At 36.2% G+C, this 16,859-nt stretch overlaps 1 protein-coding gene across 2 annotated transcripts in view; it reads right to left on the bottom strand.

Annotated features, from left to right (window-relative positions):
* Positions 1-16,859, bottom strand: part of ITGA1 (integrin subunit alpha 1) — a 152,864-nt gene that overhangs the window by 8,935 nt on the left and 127,070 nt on the right. For both annotated transcript variants that reach the window (XM_032471957.1, XM_006185916.3), the window contains 8 exons: positions 16,061-16,137; positions 13,372-13,461; positions 11,906-12,008; positions 8,761-8,874; positions 6,777-6,881; positions 6,511-6,615; positions 5,440-5,532; positions 3,015-3,131 (listed from right to left, as the gene is read on the bottom strand). In XM_032471957.1, coding sequence (XP_032327848.1) covers positions 3,015-3,131; positions 5,440-5,532; positions 6,511-6,615; positions 6,777-6,881; positions 8,761-8,874; positions 11,906-12,008; positions 13,372-13,461; positions 16,061-16,137 — 804 coding nt within the window. The remainder of the gene's footprint in view (positions 1-3,014; positions 3,132-5,439; positions 5,533-6,510; positions 6,616-6,776; positions 6,882-8,760; positions 8,875-11,905; positions 12,009-13,371; positions 13,462-16,060; positions 16,138-16,859) is intronic.

Below are 16,859 nucleotides of genomic sequence, written 5' to 3'. Positions count from 1 at the left end.
CAGTCCCTGGCAGAAATACCTGCTCAATGACTATCATATAGTCATATACATTTATATTAACATATAAAAGACTAAAAGATGGCAGTGCTATTCCCCTGTCCACACTACCCAAGGATATGCATATTAAGTGAGGAACAAGCTTTAGGATTCGTAAATAAATCATCAATGGTGGAACTTCAGACATCGGAATAAGATTAAGTTAAGAGAGAGGAACCATCTGCTTTCTGGGGTTCCTCTGTGGACTGAGTCTCACTCTATTCTATTGGTTTTATTGGTCTGACTGGGCTTATCTCTGAGGGTGTGGTACCATATTTCAGGACATGTTTTTCTATGTTTAAACCTGTGTCCCCTACAAGCCTTCTCCCCTCACCATTAAGTACATTAAACACCTACTAAGATTCTGTCAAGCTTTAATCCCTGCTATGCGAGCTACAAAGATAAAGATATAAAGACTTTTTTTTTGAAATGTAATCCCAGCTCCGGGGGGAACGTTTGGCCTGTTTCCTGCACGAAGTCTCAGACTGAGAGTTTTGGTGAACTTACAGAGTGGTGGGATTTGGAGGAAGGAGGAAGAAAGAATAGTCCTGAGGTTTCTGGTCCAGGTCTAATGAGTCTAAAAAAGATGCCTGGGGATGAGAGTAGCTCTTCTGAGCCTCCTGCAGACCGAATGCTTCAGGGAGGTGCAAGCAGGAGGAGGGCCAATTAAGATTTTCAGTGTAATCAAGCTGCTGCGAGTCTGAGCCCAGTCTCTGCTGAGGGACTCTCTCTCTAATACCAATCGTGTTTATGCGTTTTGGAGAGTTCATGACCCTCTTAAACAAAACCCAATTCCTGGAGCTCCAGAGTGAAGAGCCCCGCCCCACAGCCTGCAGGGGTGGGATATATTGGATGAGGGGTGGGCTTTGCAGAGAGAGCAATGCTTGAACCTTGAACCGGCCCCTGATTTTAGCTGGTAACTCTTGCAAGAGTTAACTGTTTGCTTCAGGGTCCTCAGGTGTAAAATGTAGTTAGAACACTTAGTTGAGAAGGTTGTAAGGATCACAGAGTGAATAAGCAAGAGAGAACGCAGAGAGAGGAGCTGATGGTGTTGGCACAGAAGTGAAATGGCCCAGATTCAGATCTTTACTCTGAACCTGACAAACCCTGTGGCCTTGGGAAACATATTTAACTTGCCCATAACTCAGCTCCTGTGGTTACAAAATGAGGTTCATAATAGTGTTTTCCTTCTAGAACTGATGTTAGTATGAAAGCAGAAAAGCTTACAACAGCTCCTGGAGTGTGGTAAACTTATTCAATAATTAAGTGCTGGCTCCCTTCCGTCCTACTGTGGAATCACCGTTCTGATGGCCGGGTCTCCCACCGATGTGGCTGATCAAACTGTACCTACTGGGCAGGACAGTCCAAAGGTGGTTAAATGATCTTGCTTTGGGCTTAAAAAGAAGATCTATGAAGCCATCAGAACGTATCATCAAAACATTTACTGGATGGAAGAATGTGTTTGATTTTACGTTTATGCTTTTCCAGACTGATGACCAGAAAAAAAAAACAGCTGGCTGAAACGTATTTGTTAGTTTTAAACAGAGGTACGCAGCCAGAGAGACTATCCAAATATCAGCGCTGGCTTTCCTCTTCTCATGGCAGCAGTGTCCTAAAACTGCACGGAGCAAGTGCTGTGCTTAGAATAGGAGACCACACTGAAAGAAATTAACAGTAAAACGTTCTCCTAGAGGTGGCTATGAGCGAAGAAACCACATCCTACATTTCAAGCAACTTGACACCACTAAGCCGGCCCTTGGGTACCACAGTGTGGCAAAGCCAGGTATTACAGACAGAGCACGGATACCCTGCAATGTAGGAGGAAGAGCTGGAGGTTTGAGATGGTGGAGATTTCTGTCTTGAAGACTTTGCTAGAGAAGAGCTATGGATTCTATTTACTGAGCTAAATGCTCTTGACCTACATCTTTAACATGGCTTTGTTCATCTTCTGTGAGAGTAACCCTCCAAAAGAGGAAGTTAGTCATTATAAGGGGCAGAAAGGAAAGGAACAGTTGATCATGTGGTGGGAGAGAAATTTGTTATTTAAATTATTTGATTAAAGGTAATTCTGCTGCTCAGGAATTAGAAAAATGAACATGCAGCCACAATCTGTATTTTTAGCATAGTTTAGCTATTCAACAAAATAACAGGTAAACTATAGGGTGATATGCTAGAATTAATGCCAATTTGATGCTTAATTAGAAAACATTAAATTCAACTTTCCTATGAGATTTTATCCTCTATTAAATTTATCCTAAAAGCTACCATCTTAGTTCTGCTTAATTTGAAAATGATACAGCTAAGTGTTTGAAAAATCTTGCATATCTCAATTTAAGCAAAACATATATGTAAATATGTGGATTTACTTGACAGAAAATAGATGGTTACTCGGTTTTATAGGAGGATTTGAAACAGAAGTCTATAAAACTGGAAGATTTCTGTTTCATCAACTAATTAATAAATCTCATTTCTTATTCAGGTACACAATGATTGCAAAAATGTGGTATTTTTATAGGTTAAAGGAGCATTTAATTTTTAAGATACATAGAGATATGTGATTAGGATAAGGCATATCTTAACCGTAATTACATGGTTTAATATCCTTAAATTGACATAGGAATTCATCCTTTTCTCTTTCTGTAAAAGAGAGTTTTCATTCTTCTCTGTTTGTAAAAGTAACGTATACCTAATTTAAAATTTCGTGTTAGAGGCAAGTGAGTCTCCTTTAATCCCAACCTTTAGAGAGATCTTCCATGATTTTTGGCTATGATTTTTTTTTTACTGGTACAAAAATGGGGTCAAGTTGTACACCATGTCTGAGACATCCATTTTTCTTTTTAATTTTGTCTTGGTCATCATTTCAATGTTTTTCATTGCTGTATGATACTGTATTCCACAGGATGGATAAATTATAATTCGTTTCACCAATATGCTGTTGATAATTGAAATAGAAAAGTCAAAGGAACTTTGATTCTTACCTTCCACAGTGCTAATATGAGCAGCATTAATAGCAATAATCCAGCAAAAGCACTCAAGAGAATAACCCACAATGGCACTCTGCCTGGCAGCCCGTCTTTGGATATTTGAATAGCGAGCTGAAAATTATTAAACAAGATTGTTAACATTGATAAACACCTCTTAGAACTCCTAATACACCGAGTTCTTATAGGCTGTAATCTTCTACCAAACAGTGTACTTAATCTCATTACTACATGCAGAGAAAACATTGACTTTCCATTTAAAAATGCCCTTCATCTATTTTAAATCTCTAACCATGTCAAATTCATTATTACCAAAACAATTTTATAAACTTATCCTTCAGAAATTCATACATAAAGAGTAAATTGTCTATGAATTAGAATGCTCAAGGGCAGAGGTGAATTTAACTCAGGGAGAACCAACAGTATTGCATGTTTTAAAGGTTTGTTAATAGACGTCAGTGTGTTATCACAATGGCATAAGTTGGAGCTGGAATATTGTCACAAGTTGTTGACACATAAACCTGAGTAGGTTTCCCAATTCTAATTCTAATGTGCTTTAATTTTTTTTTTTAACAAATTGAGGTACAATTTTCGTATAGTAAAATGCACAAATCTCAAGTGTACAGATAAATGAATTTTTGCATATATCGCCCCAAATGTGTTTTTGGTTATACTACACTGTCTATTCCTGACATACTCCTGGTATCTACAAATTAGGTCTCAACTGAAGTAAATCTTTGAAAGAGACAGCTTTTAGCATTCCAGCTACTCAAGCTTTCTCAACATGGCACCCAAACCCCAATGAAAAGTATTTTTCCTATGTCCCATTCTGAGGTTTCTGAGGAAAAAAAAAAACTAATTCAGTGTAGCTATCAATGACCAAGGATAGCTGAAGATCCTCTATTTGCCTTTAATGGGGAACATCTCAATTCCTTAACCTAGAGGGGAAGGTTAGGGGTCAAAAAGGGAAACTAACAGGGGAGATACTTGCATGTGGTGGATACTGGTCCAAATTTCTCAAATTGCTCTGGGTAGGTCACTGCTGATGTATCAGGAACATGGAGCAGGTAGGAGTACAGATATACATAGAATCAGACCTTTTTTTGTGGGTGGGGGAGGTAATTAGGTTTGTTTACTTAATTATTTCTTAATAGAGGTGCTGGGGATTGAACCCAGGACCTTGTGCATACCAAGTAGGCACTCTACCACTGAACTACAAACTCCCCCTCAGAAGCACTCTTTAAGACAGACTTTAAACACATCTAAAACAATTCCCTGAACTTAAAGGTACAGAAACCGAAGTCTGGATGTGATCACTGACTTCTCTAAGATCACACACTTACAAAGTGATCATTTTAAATAATTTTAACAAATTAATTTTTCTTTAGGATAAAATGTAGAATAAACAGCTCTGTGGGGAATTTTTAAACTAGTATTTAGGGAAAATAAAGCTAATTATAAATTTTTAACAAAATATATTTAGGAATCAAATGTGTTCTTTTACAATATTATTATTTAATATTACTTTCCAATAATATTTACTCATTTTTTTGGTGCTTACCTGTGAAATTTTAGCTTTTCTGTATGTGGAACAACTTTTCATTTATTGGGCTAAGTGCTCTTTACAAAGTAAGGAAACATTATATGCAGATATTCTATGCATTCTATGCTTGTACTTTTTAAAGGTGAATATTTATCAGCAGTCACTGACACTGGAATTATTTGAAATAAAAATTTAAAACATCTCAATGTTAGGTAGCTTCAAAATAGAATTTTATGACTCATAATATCCACATGAAATATTTAAACTCTGATGTAAAAGGGGAAATAATGCTTAAGTGCCCACATCTATAACACATACTTTGGCTTTATTTTGTAACAGGACAAGAGGAAAAAAACTCAAACCATTTTATTTTTATCAAGGGCTCCAGCATGTATCTGTACTAGGGAATAACACTTCATTTTTGTTTCAAATTTCCCAATGAGTAAATGAAGAAAATTTTATAGAGTTTACATGTATTCCTGTACAGTATAAAGATACTTTCTATAAAGAAATTATTTTTCACGTCTGTTCTTCAGATCTCAACTGCATTTTATAATGTCAGTTTTTAAGGATGAAAAATTACAAACGCATCATTTGTTATCAAGGTGAAAGTAAAAACATCAATTTACTGTGATAGTTAGGAACAATAAAGTAAAACATGACATGTTAATTGTAAATACCATGTTTTTCCCAGTTTCTTACAAAGAAAAATGAGACTGAAATCACACTTGAAGCTAATCGAGTATAATTTGAAGCAAAAAGTGTCATTTTTTGGGAGCAATGCTAGTCACTGCTTTAGGGACTATAAGCAAATATAAAACATTATGTCACAAACAGAATGAAATGTATAATGTTTTCAAAGTTTGGAGTCTCACTTACCTCTCTTTTTTGATTACCAGCACTTAAAACTAATGATGTATTTTCACTCTGAAGCTCTGCCCTTACAGTAAGATTTAAGCTGGAAAAATGTGCCTGAAAAAAGCAAACAGGTTTCATTTTCAGTATATAAAGCTAATCACAATGAGAGCTAGTCATGTTTAAGTAGTGCAATTTTTCAACCTAAAATTGTTCTGAAGGGTTGAAACAGCGGTTTAACATCCAAACAGAACTGGTGGTATGAAATGATGACTGTGTACCCACCCTTCCTCTTTGCATTCAAATTCTCACTTAGACCCTTGTTACAGAATGAGGAATTTTTCTGAATAAAGCAATTTCCATTCAGATTTATCCTTAGCAGAAACAAACCCCACACCCTGCCATCCCTTTCACGTGGCTAGATATGGAAATAGTTACACTCTGGTGCAGAGGTTTACACAGGCATGAAGTCACCCATATCCAACAATTCGTGACTTACAAAAATAACAACCTGATATGCTCAAACCTAAAAGTGGAAATTTCATATAATTAACAAAATACATCTAATAGAGAAACAAATAATGCAAACTACAATGGACAAAGTTGTAAAGTAGCTAGTTGTCAGATGGGCTTGACTTTATTAGGGGTTAAAAAATGTCCTTCAAGATAGATAGATAGATAGATAGTCTGATCAAACACAGTGAGTCTATAATATATACTAGCTCTACTCTTTGTTAATGGTGTCAAGGATTGTCTCTCTAAAATTGTTTGCCCCTTAACTGAAGCACTAAGGTAAGTGCAAACTTTGGCATTGTACAGGTGTTTATCTCTGAAGGTGTAAAGGAAAAGAACAAGAGAAACTCAAAAAACAAGCATATATTTGAAAAGGGACCTTGAAGATAACTTAGTAACTAACAGACAAGGAAAATGAGATCCAAATAGCTGGTTTAGTAGAGCTGGGGCTTGGACCACATTGTTTTCAGACTTTCAGTCTGTGTTCTTTCTGCAGAAGCACTCTGCTTTGCATATACTAAGTGATGAACAAATATGCATTCATATAGTTCAATTATTGCAGAGAACAATGCAATTACTTACTTTTATAAAAGTTGGTTTCCATAAGATAAGCGAAACATTCACCTGGCTTACATCAGAAGGAATCAGAGTACATGTGATGGTTGCAAATTTGCATGTACTGCAGTCCTGTTTAAATGTCCAGAGATATAAATTAGTACTCTTGCTATTTGATAAAAGATAGTATAGTAAAATATTTTATAAGATTGTTATTTTTAGATTGATATTGAATTTATTCACTTGGAAAGCAGGATATAGAGTTAACACTTGTCTTGGTAATTTGAATTTACCAGAATGGTGCCTCGTTTGAGATCTTCAGGTTTGGATATAATCGTGTTCTTTCCGGAGTTGATATCAAAAGGATCCTGGAGGCTACTGGGTTTGCAGTTTGCATTCTAAGAAATAAAAATATTTCTTCTATCAGACAATGCCAGATGTCAGAGGGGAAAATGACTTGGTGGGATAATGTGACGAATCTGTGAATGAAAGCCACTGTGCCAGCTGTGAAACATCCATCTTCGTAAGTGTGCATATGGTAGACACACGACCCCAGATCAGAATTACTGTTACCATGCCACATTTGAATTGTAAGAGGTCGCAGTAAAGTTGCTGTAGGAAACAAAGGATGCTCGCAGAACTTACTGTTATGTAACACACTCATTAATTTATTGTTTTCATCAAACATTAGTTTGTAGATCCCCACAAAACAGAGAGAGAAAAAAGTTAACTCTACTGAGGAAAAAAAAAAGGATTAGCATTTGTTATTCAAGATGATGGCTCATAGGATGGTTAGTGAAACAAACAAAAACCAGAGAGGGACTTCCGTCTGTGTTTATGTATTCACCCAGTTCACCAGGAGTCCCTATGTCCCACGGTAAGACACAGTCTGTGTGGGAGGAAGATGTAAGAAAGCAGTCCTAGAGATATTAAAATGCCATGTTTATAAGATGCTGGTTCTTGGATTGTTTTTCTAGACTTAATCTAAAAAATCTTTTGCTTCCCCAGGGCTCTCTCCATCCTTGATAAAAAGTATCAAGAATAGAGGTTCATGCATGACTAGGACTTATGCTGTACACCAGAGATGGACACATCGTAACTGACTGCACTTCAATAAAAAATAGAGGTTCATAAGTAGTAGGACAAGTCCAATTTTATTCTTCTAGGTTCCCACAAATCTGCTTTTTTGGATTAGAGGTAAATGCTAGAGGTTTATGTTTTCCTTGCCTTTAGGGAAACATTTAAATATTACAAGCCAACTTCCACTGATGCTATTTCTTGATTTCTGAGAATACTTAAACTGAAATATAATGTCTAAAAAGAAGAGATTGTCAAATGCTGAAATCATGCATGGATTAATTCAATACTTATTGTGATTTTCTATCTTTGAGACAAAAGCGTAACAATAAACTTCCATATAGACTCATTCAATGCTGTAGGTGCCAAGGGGGCGTGACATCGCTAATACCTGGGGAGAGTTGTAGTGTACAGTTTTAGGTGCAGCTGTATGTGCTGAGGAGCAATGAATGAGTCTTTTTATAGAGCTGTTTGAACACTTCAAGTAAATTAAAGGTGTAACAAACTTTTTAGGCATAAGTCAACAATTATTAATCTAAAATCTGCTCTAGTGGATTGAATAGGGATTCCCCAAAGGATATGCCCAAGTTTTAGCACCTGGAACCTGTGACTGTGACCTTATTTGAAAACAGGGTCATTGCAGATGTAATTAAATGAAGGATTTCCAGATGAGATCACTCTGAATTTAGGTCAGGCTCTAAATCCACTGATGAGTGTGTTTTAGGAGACAGAAAAGCAGAAGACACCGAAACACAGGGAAGATGGCCCTGTGAAGACAGAGGCAGTGGTAGGAGTGATGCTGTCACATGCTAAGGAACGCCAAGGGCTGACATCGGCCTCCAGAAGTTAGGAGAGAGGCATGGAACGGACTGTCCCTCGGAGACTCCAGAGGGAGCCAACCTTAATTTTAGACTTTTGGCCTTCAGAACTGGGAGAGAATACATTTCTGTTGTTTTCAGCCACCCAGTCTGGGGTAACTTGTTACCATAGCAGCTATGCAGAATGAATACAGTTACTAAATAACCAGTGGCAGGCGGTAGTAGTTAGTAGTAGTGAAAGTCATAATGCATTTGTCTAAATGCCACTCCAGGTTACTTTGGTAAAGGCTCTTGATCACAAGTGGCACGCAGAACAAAAGGCTTTAGATACAAGTTGGAGAAGATAACACAACGACGTAATTCCGAAGCACGCATGACTCACGTCAGAAGATGACCATCCACCTGGGTACAGTACAGGAGAATGATCTGATGTCATGTTGGGGAATGAAATTGACAGCTTCAGTTCTGGCATTGGAAAGTGTCCGGTCTTTCTAATCTACAAGGGAAAAAAAGAAAGGTAATTCTTTCTTCCTCTTTCAACAGCATCTTTTCTGCCTTATATTGGATTCTGGTTCTTAACTGATGAATTAAGTTGTATAATATTTTGCATCCCAAAATAAATGCAGAGGGCTTACGGCACTGTTCAGGGAATTGGCATAATTAAATAAGCAAAAAATAAAGATGTTTAACGGTCAGTGATTATACGCATCAGCTACAATCATATATTGTTCCTTCATCCTCCCAAAATCAGGGTTAATTTTTTTCAGTTTACCATGCTCATTGTCTGTTCCAGCATATCAGTCTTCCTGAAGGTGGAAATGAGGGAGACCGTTTACCTAATTCACTCAGAACAGGTGAGCATATTTTCCTTTGCCTCACCCAGCTTGCTATAATTCCGAGCCCACAAAATTATTTCTCACCCCAGTTAGATGAGCTCTGCCACCAAGGTACAGGCAAACCAGACACTCATCTGCTTCTCTTCACAATCCTGTGCCCACCTAGGGTCGTGGCGCTGGCTGTTGATAATCCAGTCCTGTGAGAATCAGACTGATTCTCATTTCAATTGCCATTGCTTTTATCCAGTAACCTAAAATTCTCACTTGACATCACATCATGCCACCAATAGTGAGTGCGGCTCACAGGGGAGGAAAGCTGGGTGGGATGGAATTCAGCAGGAAGCTAGATTCCCTATGCAGAAGCCCTCCCTTGCTTAGAAGAGATGCAACTGAACTGGAGCCACCCGGTGATGTGCCCTCCCTCCCCACCATCATCTCCAGCCCTCAGCCTTCCCCCTGGCCTCCCTGGGCTGAATCCTTAAGTCAGCGGGGTGCTCCTTAATATACAGAGACAGATACCAGGGAATCCAACTCACCTACCTACCTGAGCCTTCCAGACTGAGAGCTACTCAGATCTGGAGCTGTTCTCTGTGCTTGCTGAGGATTAAACTCTGGAGATCCCTGTCCAGCTGTGCCTGGCCTCTTAACTATGCTCCCCACTTCTTACCTGCTTATTGTAGTGTGCCCTGGGCTTGCCTGGCATGGCCTCCCAGCCTAATTCCACCTGTTTCTTGATATTGAGTCATAAATTGTGTATTCTGTAATGCACACTTATTTTTTTCTGATTGAAAACAATGTTCCTTATAGAAACATTGAAAAATATTGAAAAACAGAAAGTTTTCCACATTTCCACTATATTGGTAAAATTTTAGTGTACAAATTACCTTTTATATTTGTATACGCATATCATAAAGTTTGTATCATATAAAATACAAAATTTGGCATCCCATTTGTAAAGTTTATTACGTCACGGCATCTTTCCATAAACCTAGGGATTCTTTGAGAATATGAATTTCATTAGCCACTGAGTGACAACCACCACATCAATATTTATTGTTGACCATGTTCTAGGCCCTGTGCTAACTTTGTTACTTGCATTGTTTTTAACCCTGTTAACAGCCCTATGAGGTAGATTCTCTTATTATCCCTGTTTTATCTATGCGGAAATAAGTTTAGAATAAGAATAAAATCTTCCAAGATCTCAGAGCTAGTAAATAGCAAAATTAGGGTTTTGTAAACTCCAAAATGTGCCCTCTGAACTACTGTAACAGCTGTCTCCCCATTGAATAACTGATAATTTAAGCAAATTCATGTTGTTAAGCTTTTAAGTTTTGCCCAGGTTTTAATTTTTAAATTACCATAAACAACATTGCTAAGAGTATCTCTGAGCATTATTGTACCACCAATAATTTCCTATGGTAAATTCCTAGCAGTAAAATTATTGGGTCCCACCTGAAAAAAAAAATTTCTTTTTTTAATCCCATTACTCCAATTTTAGATTTTACCCTAGCAAAACAGGCAGAGATACAAAAGATATATGCTGAGGGATATTCTTAACAATGTTATTTACATCAGCATTATTTATAATAGTTTGAGAGCACCTGTTTCAAGTCTGGACCCTAGAAGGTGACAATTCATGAAGATCTACCACATTCAAAGTCCCTCCCTCCTCTCCTCTCTTTCCTTCTTGTCTTCCTCCCTTCCTTTCTTCCCATTTTTCCCTTGTCATTTGCTGAATTCTCTACACAAGGGAAAGCAAATGGGATGAGAAAAACCTGGTAGCCTAAATTTCAAAAATGTATCCCAGTAGTAGAGTGACTGGCATTCATACTAACGTAAGTTGTCATAGGCAGTTCAGCAAAGGGCACAAATAAAAATAATGAAATGTTCTTGAGAGTATACATTTATTTCCATTTTGTAAGAGAATTTCCTTTTTCATCATTGGCAATTTCAAGAGGCTGAGACCATCTTCACCTATAATAATGTCGCATTATTTCATACTCTTGAATACAGATTTAAATCCATAATTTAAATTGGACTTTCGTTTACTCGAGTAACATTAACTTGAGTCTGTGTCTGCGAGTAGGCATTACCTAAAATGACAGCCTTGCTCAATTCCATAATTGTTTACTATAATGGTTAGAAAAAGTTTGCTTTGAAGGGTTCATAAAGAAAAATAAATGATGTAATAGAAACATCACTTAATGAGGTGGTAGTGGAAACATCAGTTAAGTTATGCTATAATACATTTGAGAGATAGCAAGGAGCAGAATGAGATACAAATTTATTTTTGAGTAAAGAAAATTATTACCAAGACAATGTGAAATAATCAATTTCTGAAATAGTCAGATTATTTTAAAAAGCACTTTTTCAGTCATACTGAAAAAAATAAATGCAAATAAAGTCTCCAGATTTATAGGTAGTGTCTACTTGCTTCCCTAGTTTATTTTTTCCAGGAAGTCATTCTAATAAAGTGTGTCCTATAAGGAAATTAGAGACTTGGGCCTTTAAATTTGCTTCCAAGTATAATTATCATCAATTTAAACAAAACTCTTTTAAAGTAGCAAAATTATAAAGAAAAATATGATGGAATTGAATAAATATGTTTCTATGTGTCTGTTAATACTTTTATATAACTTATAAACTTACAAATAGCTCATTTACAACACTAACATAGAGGAAATTTCTTACCAAGTAGAAGATATTAATTTCATTTCCAATGTCCTCAGTAGAAGTAATAACTTCAGGGACTGTCTCATTGGCCGCAATTGAAATATGGTATTCACTTGCAGAGCTTGAAAGAATTAATTGGAAGAAGAAAAGTAAAACGCAACAAAATTTAACTTCTACTTGACCTCATTCTTTTTCTTTCTTCATATCAGGTAATTCCACACAACAAATACTTATAGAGGTTTCAAATCAAAGGCAAATTCTTTTACCCTGAAACCTAAAGTTAAACCTTTAAGAGGATGAGAAAGACTATAATTTAATTCAGTAGCCACTGATGCTTATTTAGCTTTAAAAAGCTAAAATATGCATAGTTTTTAATGTAAAAGTTTCATCATTACCAAGTTAAAAGTTTCCATAAATTTGCTAACATTGTTAACATTTGGTATTTTCAATTGTGCTGAATTTTAAATAGATTTAAAAAATCTGTTGCCTTTTCACAATTTTAAGTCTTATATTTACTGCTAAACTTAAAAGTTCAATCTTTCCCATAAACTTCTCCATGTTCTTTGGATGAACTTGGTAGAATGAAATGTAATATTAACATATTTAAAAGCAGCACTTAGGTTACAAGAAGACAAATAAAAAGTATTTCTGTGTTTGCCAAAATTTGATTTAAAATAAATGAAAATTTCTTGGGAAAAGTCACTGTACCAAGAGAAGAGGAAGCAGCAAGATAGAAAACAGCCAGTAGAATTAAAGGCTAAGAAAGACAAGCAAAATTTACATGTATACCCAATAGTTCTCTCATTTTTTTCAGTCTGTTGTTGGTAAAAGGGAAGTGCCAGAGAAAATAAATTAATAAAACGTCAAGACTTTTAGACTAAACTTGCCACAAATTCTTGTAGTTTTTGTACATTGCACAACCTTATTAGCAAAAGCCTAGAGTCCTGCTTATGCAAGTTTGCTAACATGATTGGTGTTCGGATAGATCAGAAGTTCTTAGGAAAAAGGATGATTTACGAGCAGTGAAAGAAATAAATAGTTCTTGTCAATAAACAATGATTTAATCTCGTATGACCAGAATGGGCAGGCTAATGAGATCCCAGCAGGATGCAAATGAGAGCCAGGGAATACTCGGGTGACCTCTAAGAACACTGCCTTTTGTGATGGATGTCTGGGTCTTCAGCTTGCATTCAGGAGTTATAACCGGACTGCGAATACAATCTGGTATCATTGGCATGTCACAGTCTACATTATTTAGGATGCTGGTTCTCAAACATTAGACTGCATGACAGTTACCTACAAGGTTTAACACAGATTTCAGCCCCAGCCCCAGAATTTCTGATTCTGTATGCCTGGGCTGGGGCCAGAGAATTTGTCTGTCTAACAAGTTCCCAGGCGATCCTGATGCCCTTGGCCAGGGACCACAATCTGAGAACCCCTGGGTTACAGAAAAGCATCAACATGAAAGTGCACTTTTCTCCTACCTGTAAAACTGGAGTCCAGCTTCATATTTTACAGGGATAGAAACGTTTACTTCATTGTCAAAAAGGGATTCAGGCGGCTCCTCACTGTCACTAGAAAATACACAGCATGTTCAGACCAATCATTAAACCATTGACTACTGAGAGACCTTTCTAAGCAATTGAATGAGAAGCTTATTTTGGCAATTAAATAAAGGCACAAAAAAGGATGGAGTTCTTGATTTGTTTAAAAAAATTCAGGGTGGAGAGTGAGACTAGAGATGGGTATTCTTCCTGAGGCGATTGTGAAATGCAGCCAGGGTTGGAAACCACACAATCTGGTATGAGGTCAAACCTCTGCGTGAATAATGGTAAGTATCCTTGGGTCGATTGTTAGAAACACAGACTATTGGGCTTCTCTCCTAGAAAACATAGGATTTAGCAGGTCCGAGCATGACTTAGCATGAATTTGTATTACAAATCACACAGAGATTCTTATTTATCACAGATGAGGTCCTTTTTTTTTTTTTAATTAAAAAAAGCTAATTAATTTTTGGCAGGGGGAGGTAACTAGATTTCTCTTTTTAATTTTGGAAGAGGGACTAGGGATCGAACCCAGGACCTCATGCGTGCTAAGTATATACTCTACCACTTGAGCTACACCCTCCACCACAGCTGAGGTCCTTGTAAAGAGACAAAACTAGGATCACACAGCTGAGAGTAACTCTACAATCTCTGTCTTCTCACTTAATAGTCCTTCCATGCCTGGTGCTTGACGCTTATGCTATTTGTTAAGCACTTATTTATTCCCCTGAGCTTAGTCAACATTTCAATGACATACTATGTAAATATATGCATATATGTGTATATGCACGTATACACATACATGTATCTCATACTCTCCTGAGTTCAAAACAAAGCACGTACAAGTGATGTGACAGTCACCACCCTGGCTCTGCGGCCAGAGCGCATGAAATTGCTCTTGGACATTGACCCACTTTGGGAAAGTTATTTAATCTCTCTGTGCTTTGGTTTCTTCATCTACAAAATGGAGATTTTATCATTAAATTATTAATGATGATAAATGAGTAAAAATACAAAACACTTAACATTGTACCTAAGACACTGTAGAAATAATAAGCATTAGCTTTCATTATTATTATTATACATACCCCTCCACCAGGTGACCGAGGACTTAGCATTTTGTCTCAGAGAATGGGCAAAGAGTACCTTTTAATGGGTCTGCTTATTCCCAAGTGTATTAAGTGGCTTGGGGTGGGGCAGTGAAGGCAGCCCCGTGACATGGGTTATAAATACATGTGTGGCTGGGCTTTTGCTGCTAATGGTCCCTGTCCCTCCTACCCATTCCACACTGCAGCCAACTTAATCTTCCTAAGAAACAGCTCTGTACATATGACTGCACCTCTCAAAGCCTTTCCTGTCTCCTCAGGGCCTGTTCAATTAATAAAAGATACCTCATTTTGAAATTCAATAGTCCCCATAACCAGGTAAGATGTGCATTCCCTGTTTATCTTCCATTACTCCTTTATGAATTCTCTATATTTGCACTAAATGGATTACCCAATTTTCCCCCAAGTAGATTTACCTTTGAGTTTTGGCACAAGCTGTATGTTTTGCCTGAAATGTTCTACCAACCTTTCTGAATTGCTACCCATTCTTTAAGGTCCTTCTCCATTTGGGTTCTCATTGCCAAGTAGATATAACTTCACCCATTAAGTCTCTGATACATGGCTTATATTTCTCTAGTGACTGTTCCTTGCCCTATCCTGTATTACAATAAATACTAGTCTCAGTTCCCTACTGTGATTTTCACTCCATGATGAGGTTTGTGCCCTTATTAATTTTATTAATTTTATATTCCCTAAGTGACAAATTCAATATCTTGTCCATAGCAGATGTTAAGTAAATATTTGTTGAATTGAACTGAATTAAGCATACAGAATTAACTCATCCATCAATTAATTTTCTCATTTATTCACTCACTTTACATTTATTTAGTAATTATTAGATATGAGTAATTATTAAACACTTTACATTTATTTATTAATTATTTGATATGAGGCACCGTTTTTTTTTTTTTGTTTGTTTGTTTTTTACTGGGGAATAAAGTAACAGATGATAAAACTTTATCTCAAGTTCTTACCTTATGGTTCAGTGGATGGTTACACTTAGAAGAAAGTTACACTTAGAAGAAAGCGCTATTTCAATTTCCTTATTAGACTTTTGCTATTTTTCATTTGTGTATTCTATGCCATCTTTCAGAAGCTGTGACTGATTTGAATAAAATTGATTAAACTACAAAAGGGTATCATAAAGCTTTAAGTCCCTCTAATGATTCAGTTGACCTTGATGGTCAGCCAGTAAAAGTTCTTAAATTAGCAAAGCCTATAAAATTTTAAATGAATTTAAATGCAATCTGGCAGATATAAATGATATGTGATTATAATATGTTTTATAGCTCATAGAACCAATGGTTTAATCCAGTTTGGTGTATCATTTCTGTTAAATACATTTTAAAAATTTTGCTAATTATTCACAAGGACGTTTTTGTGAAGCAAAGGGGTTCACTGCCTTCTACTTCTATTCATCTCATAAAATCTGTAAGAAGTTCCAGTGAGTCTATAAAACAAAATATTCTAAATACATGAAAGAAATCATATACACATATACTTATGCAGGCATATAAACCAACCTTGTTGCACTTGAATGAATGATCACATTTTCCATGAGATAAGACGTGTTAAACTGAAATAATATTTTGAACGTTACCTATAAAATAAAATGTTTTTAGTTTAGTAACAGATAAGGAAATAAAGTATAATGTTTGTTTTGATTAAAATAGTAAATTATATAAATGATATTTTATTACAATACCAGTCTACCAGACCATAATCATAAACAATATAATTATGAAATTGTCATAATTAAAGCTTCTTTAAAATGGAAACTTCAAGTACCAGCAACCATTCATACATATTCCTTATGAAATAGAGCAAAAACATACTTGGTTCCATTGACTTGATAGTATAAAAATGGTGTGGACTGTTAAGGAATAAAAAAACAGTATAAAACAAATAAAAGGCTTGGCTATTTAGAATCGAGTAAACTATAATAAACATAATTTAAAAAGCAGTGGGTTTTGTTTACAAATTGCATAGTGAAAATCAATACCTAAGAAAAACTGGAAAATGTTTTTGTATTACTGACACTGATTCAGGTAACCCACTTTCGAGAAACTATGCTTGAGTACATGAATTATGTAATTCATGATTCTTTATAAATACCACCAGGCAGACCAAAAACTAGATTGCTTGTTTGAAGAAATATGTTATCAGCCACATAACAATGTGTACAAACCCAATACTGTGCTAACTGAGTGTTTCGGAATTTGGGCTAGCAAAATTGAGAGTACATTATCCACTGTACAGTGAATAAACACTACTTAAAACTTAACTTTGTGATTAAGTGCTAAACAGGACAAGGTTTGATAC

The sequence above is a fragment of the Camelus ferus genome, chromosome 3 (assembly GCF_009834535.1).
Source record: "Camelus ferus isolate YT-003-E chromosome 3, BCGSAC_Cfer_1.0, whole genome shotgun sequence".
Taxonomy (NCBI): Eukaryota; Metazoa; Chordata; class Mammalia; order Artiodactyla; family Camelidae; genus Camelus; species Camelus ferus.
The sequence above is the reverse complement of the archived record's forward strand: the minus strand, read 5'-3'. Positions and strand labels throughout refer to the sequence as shown.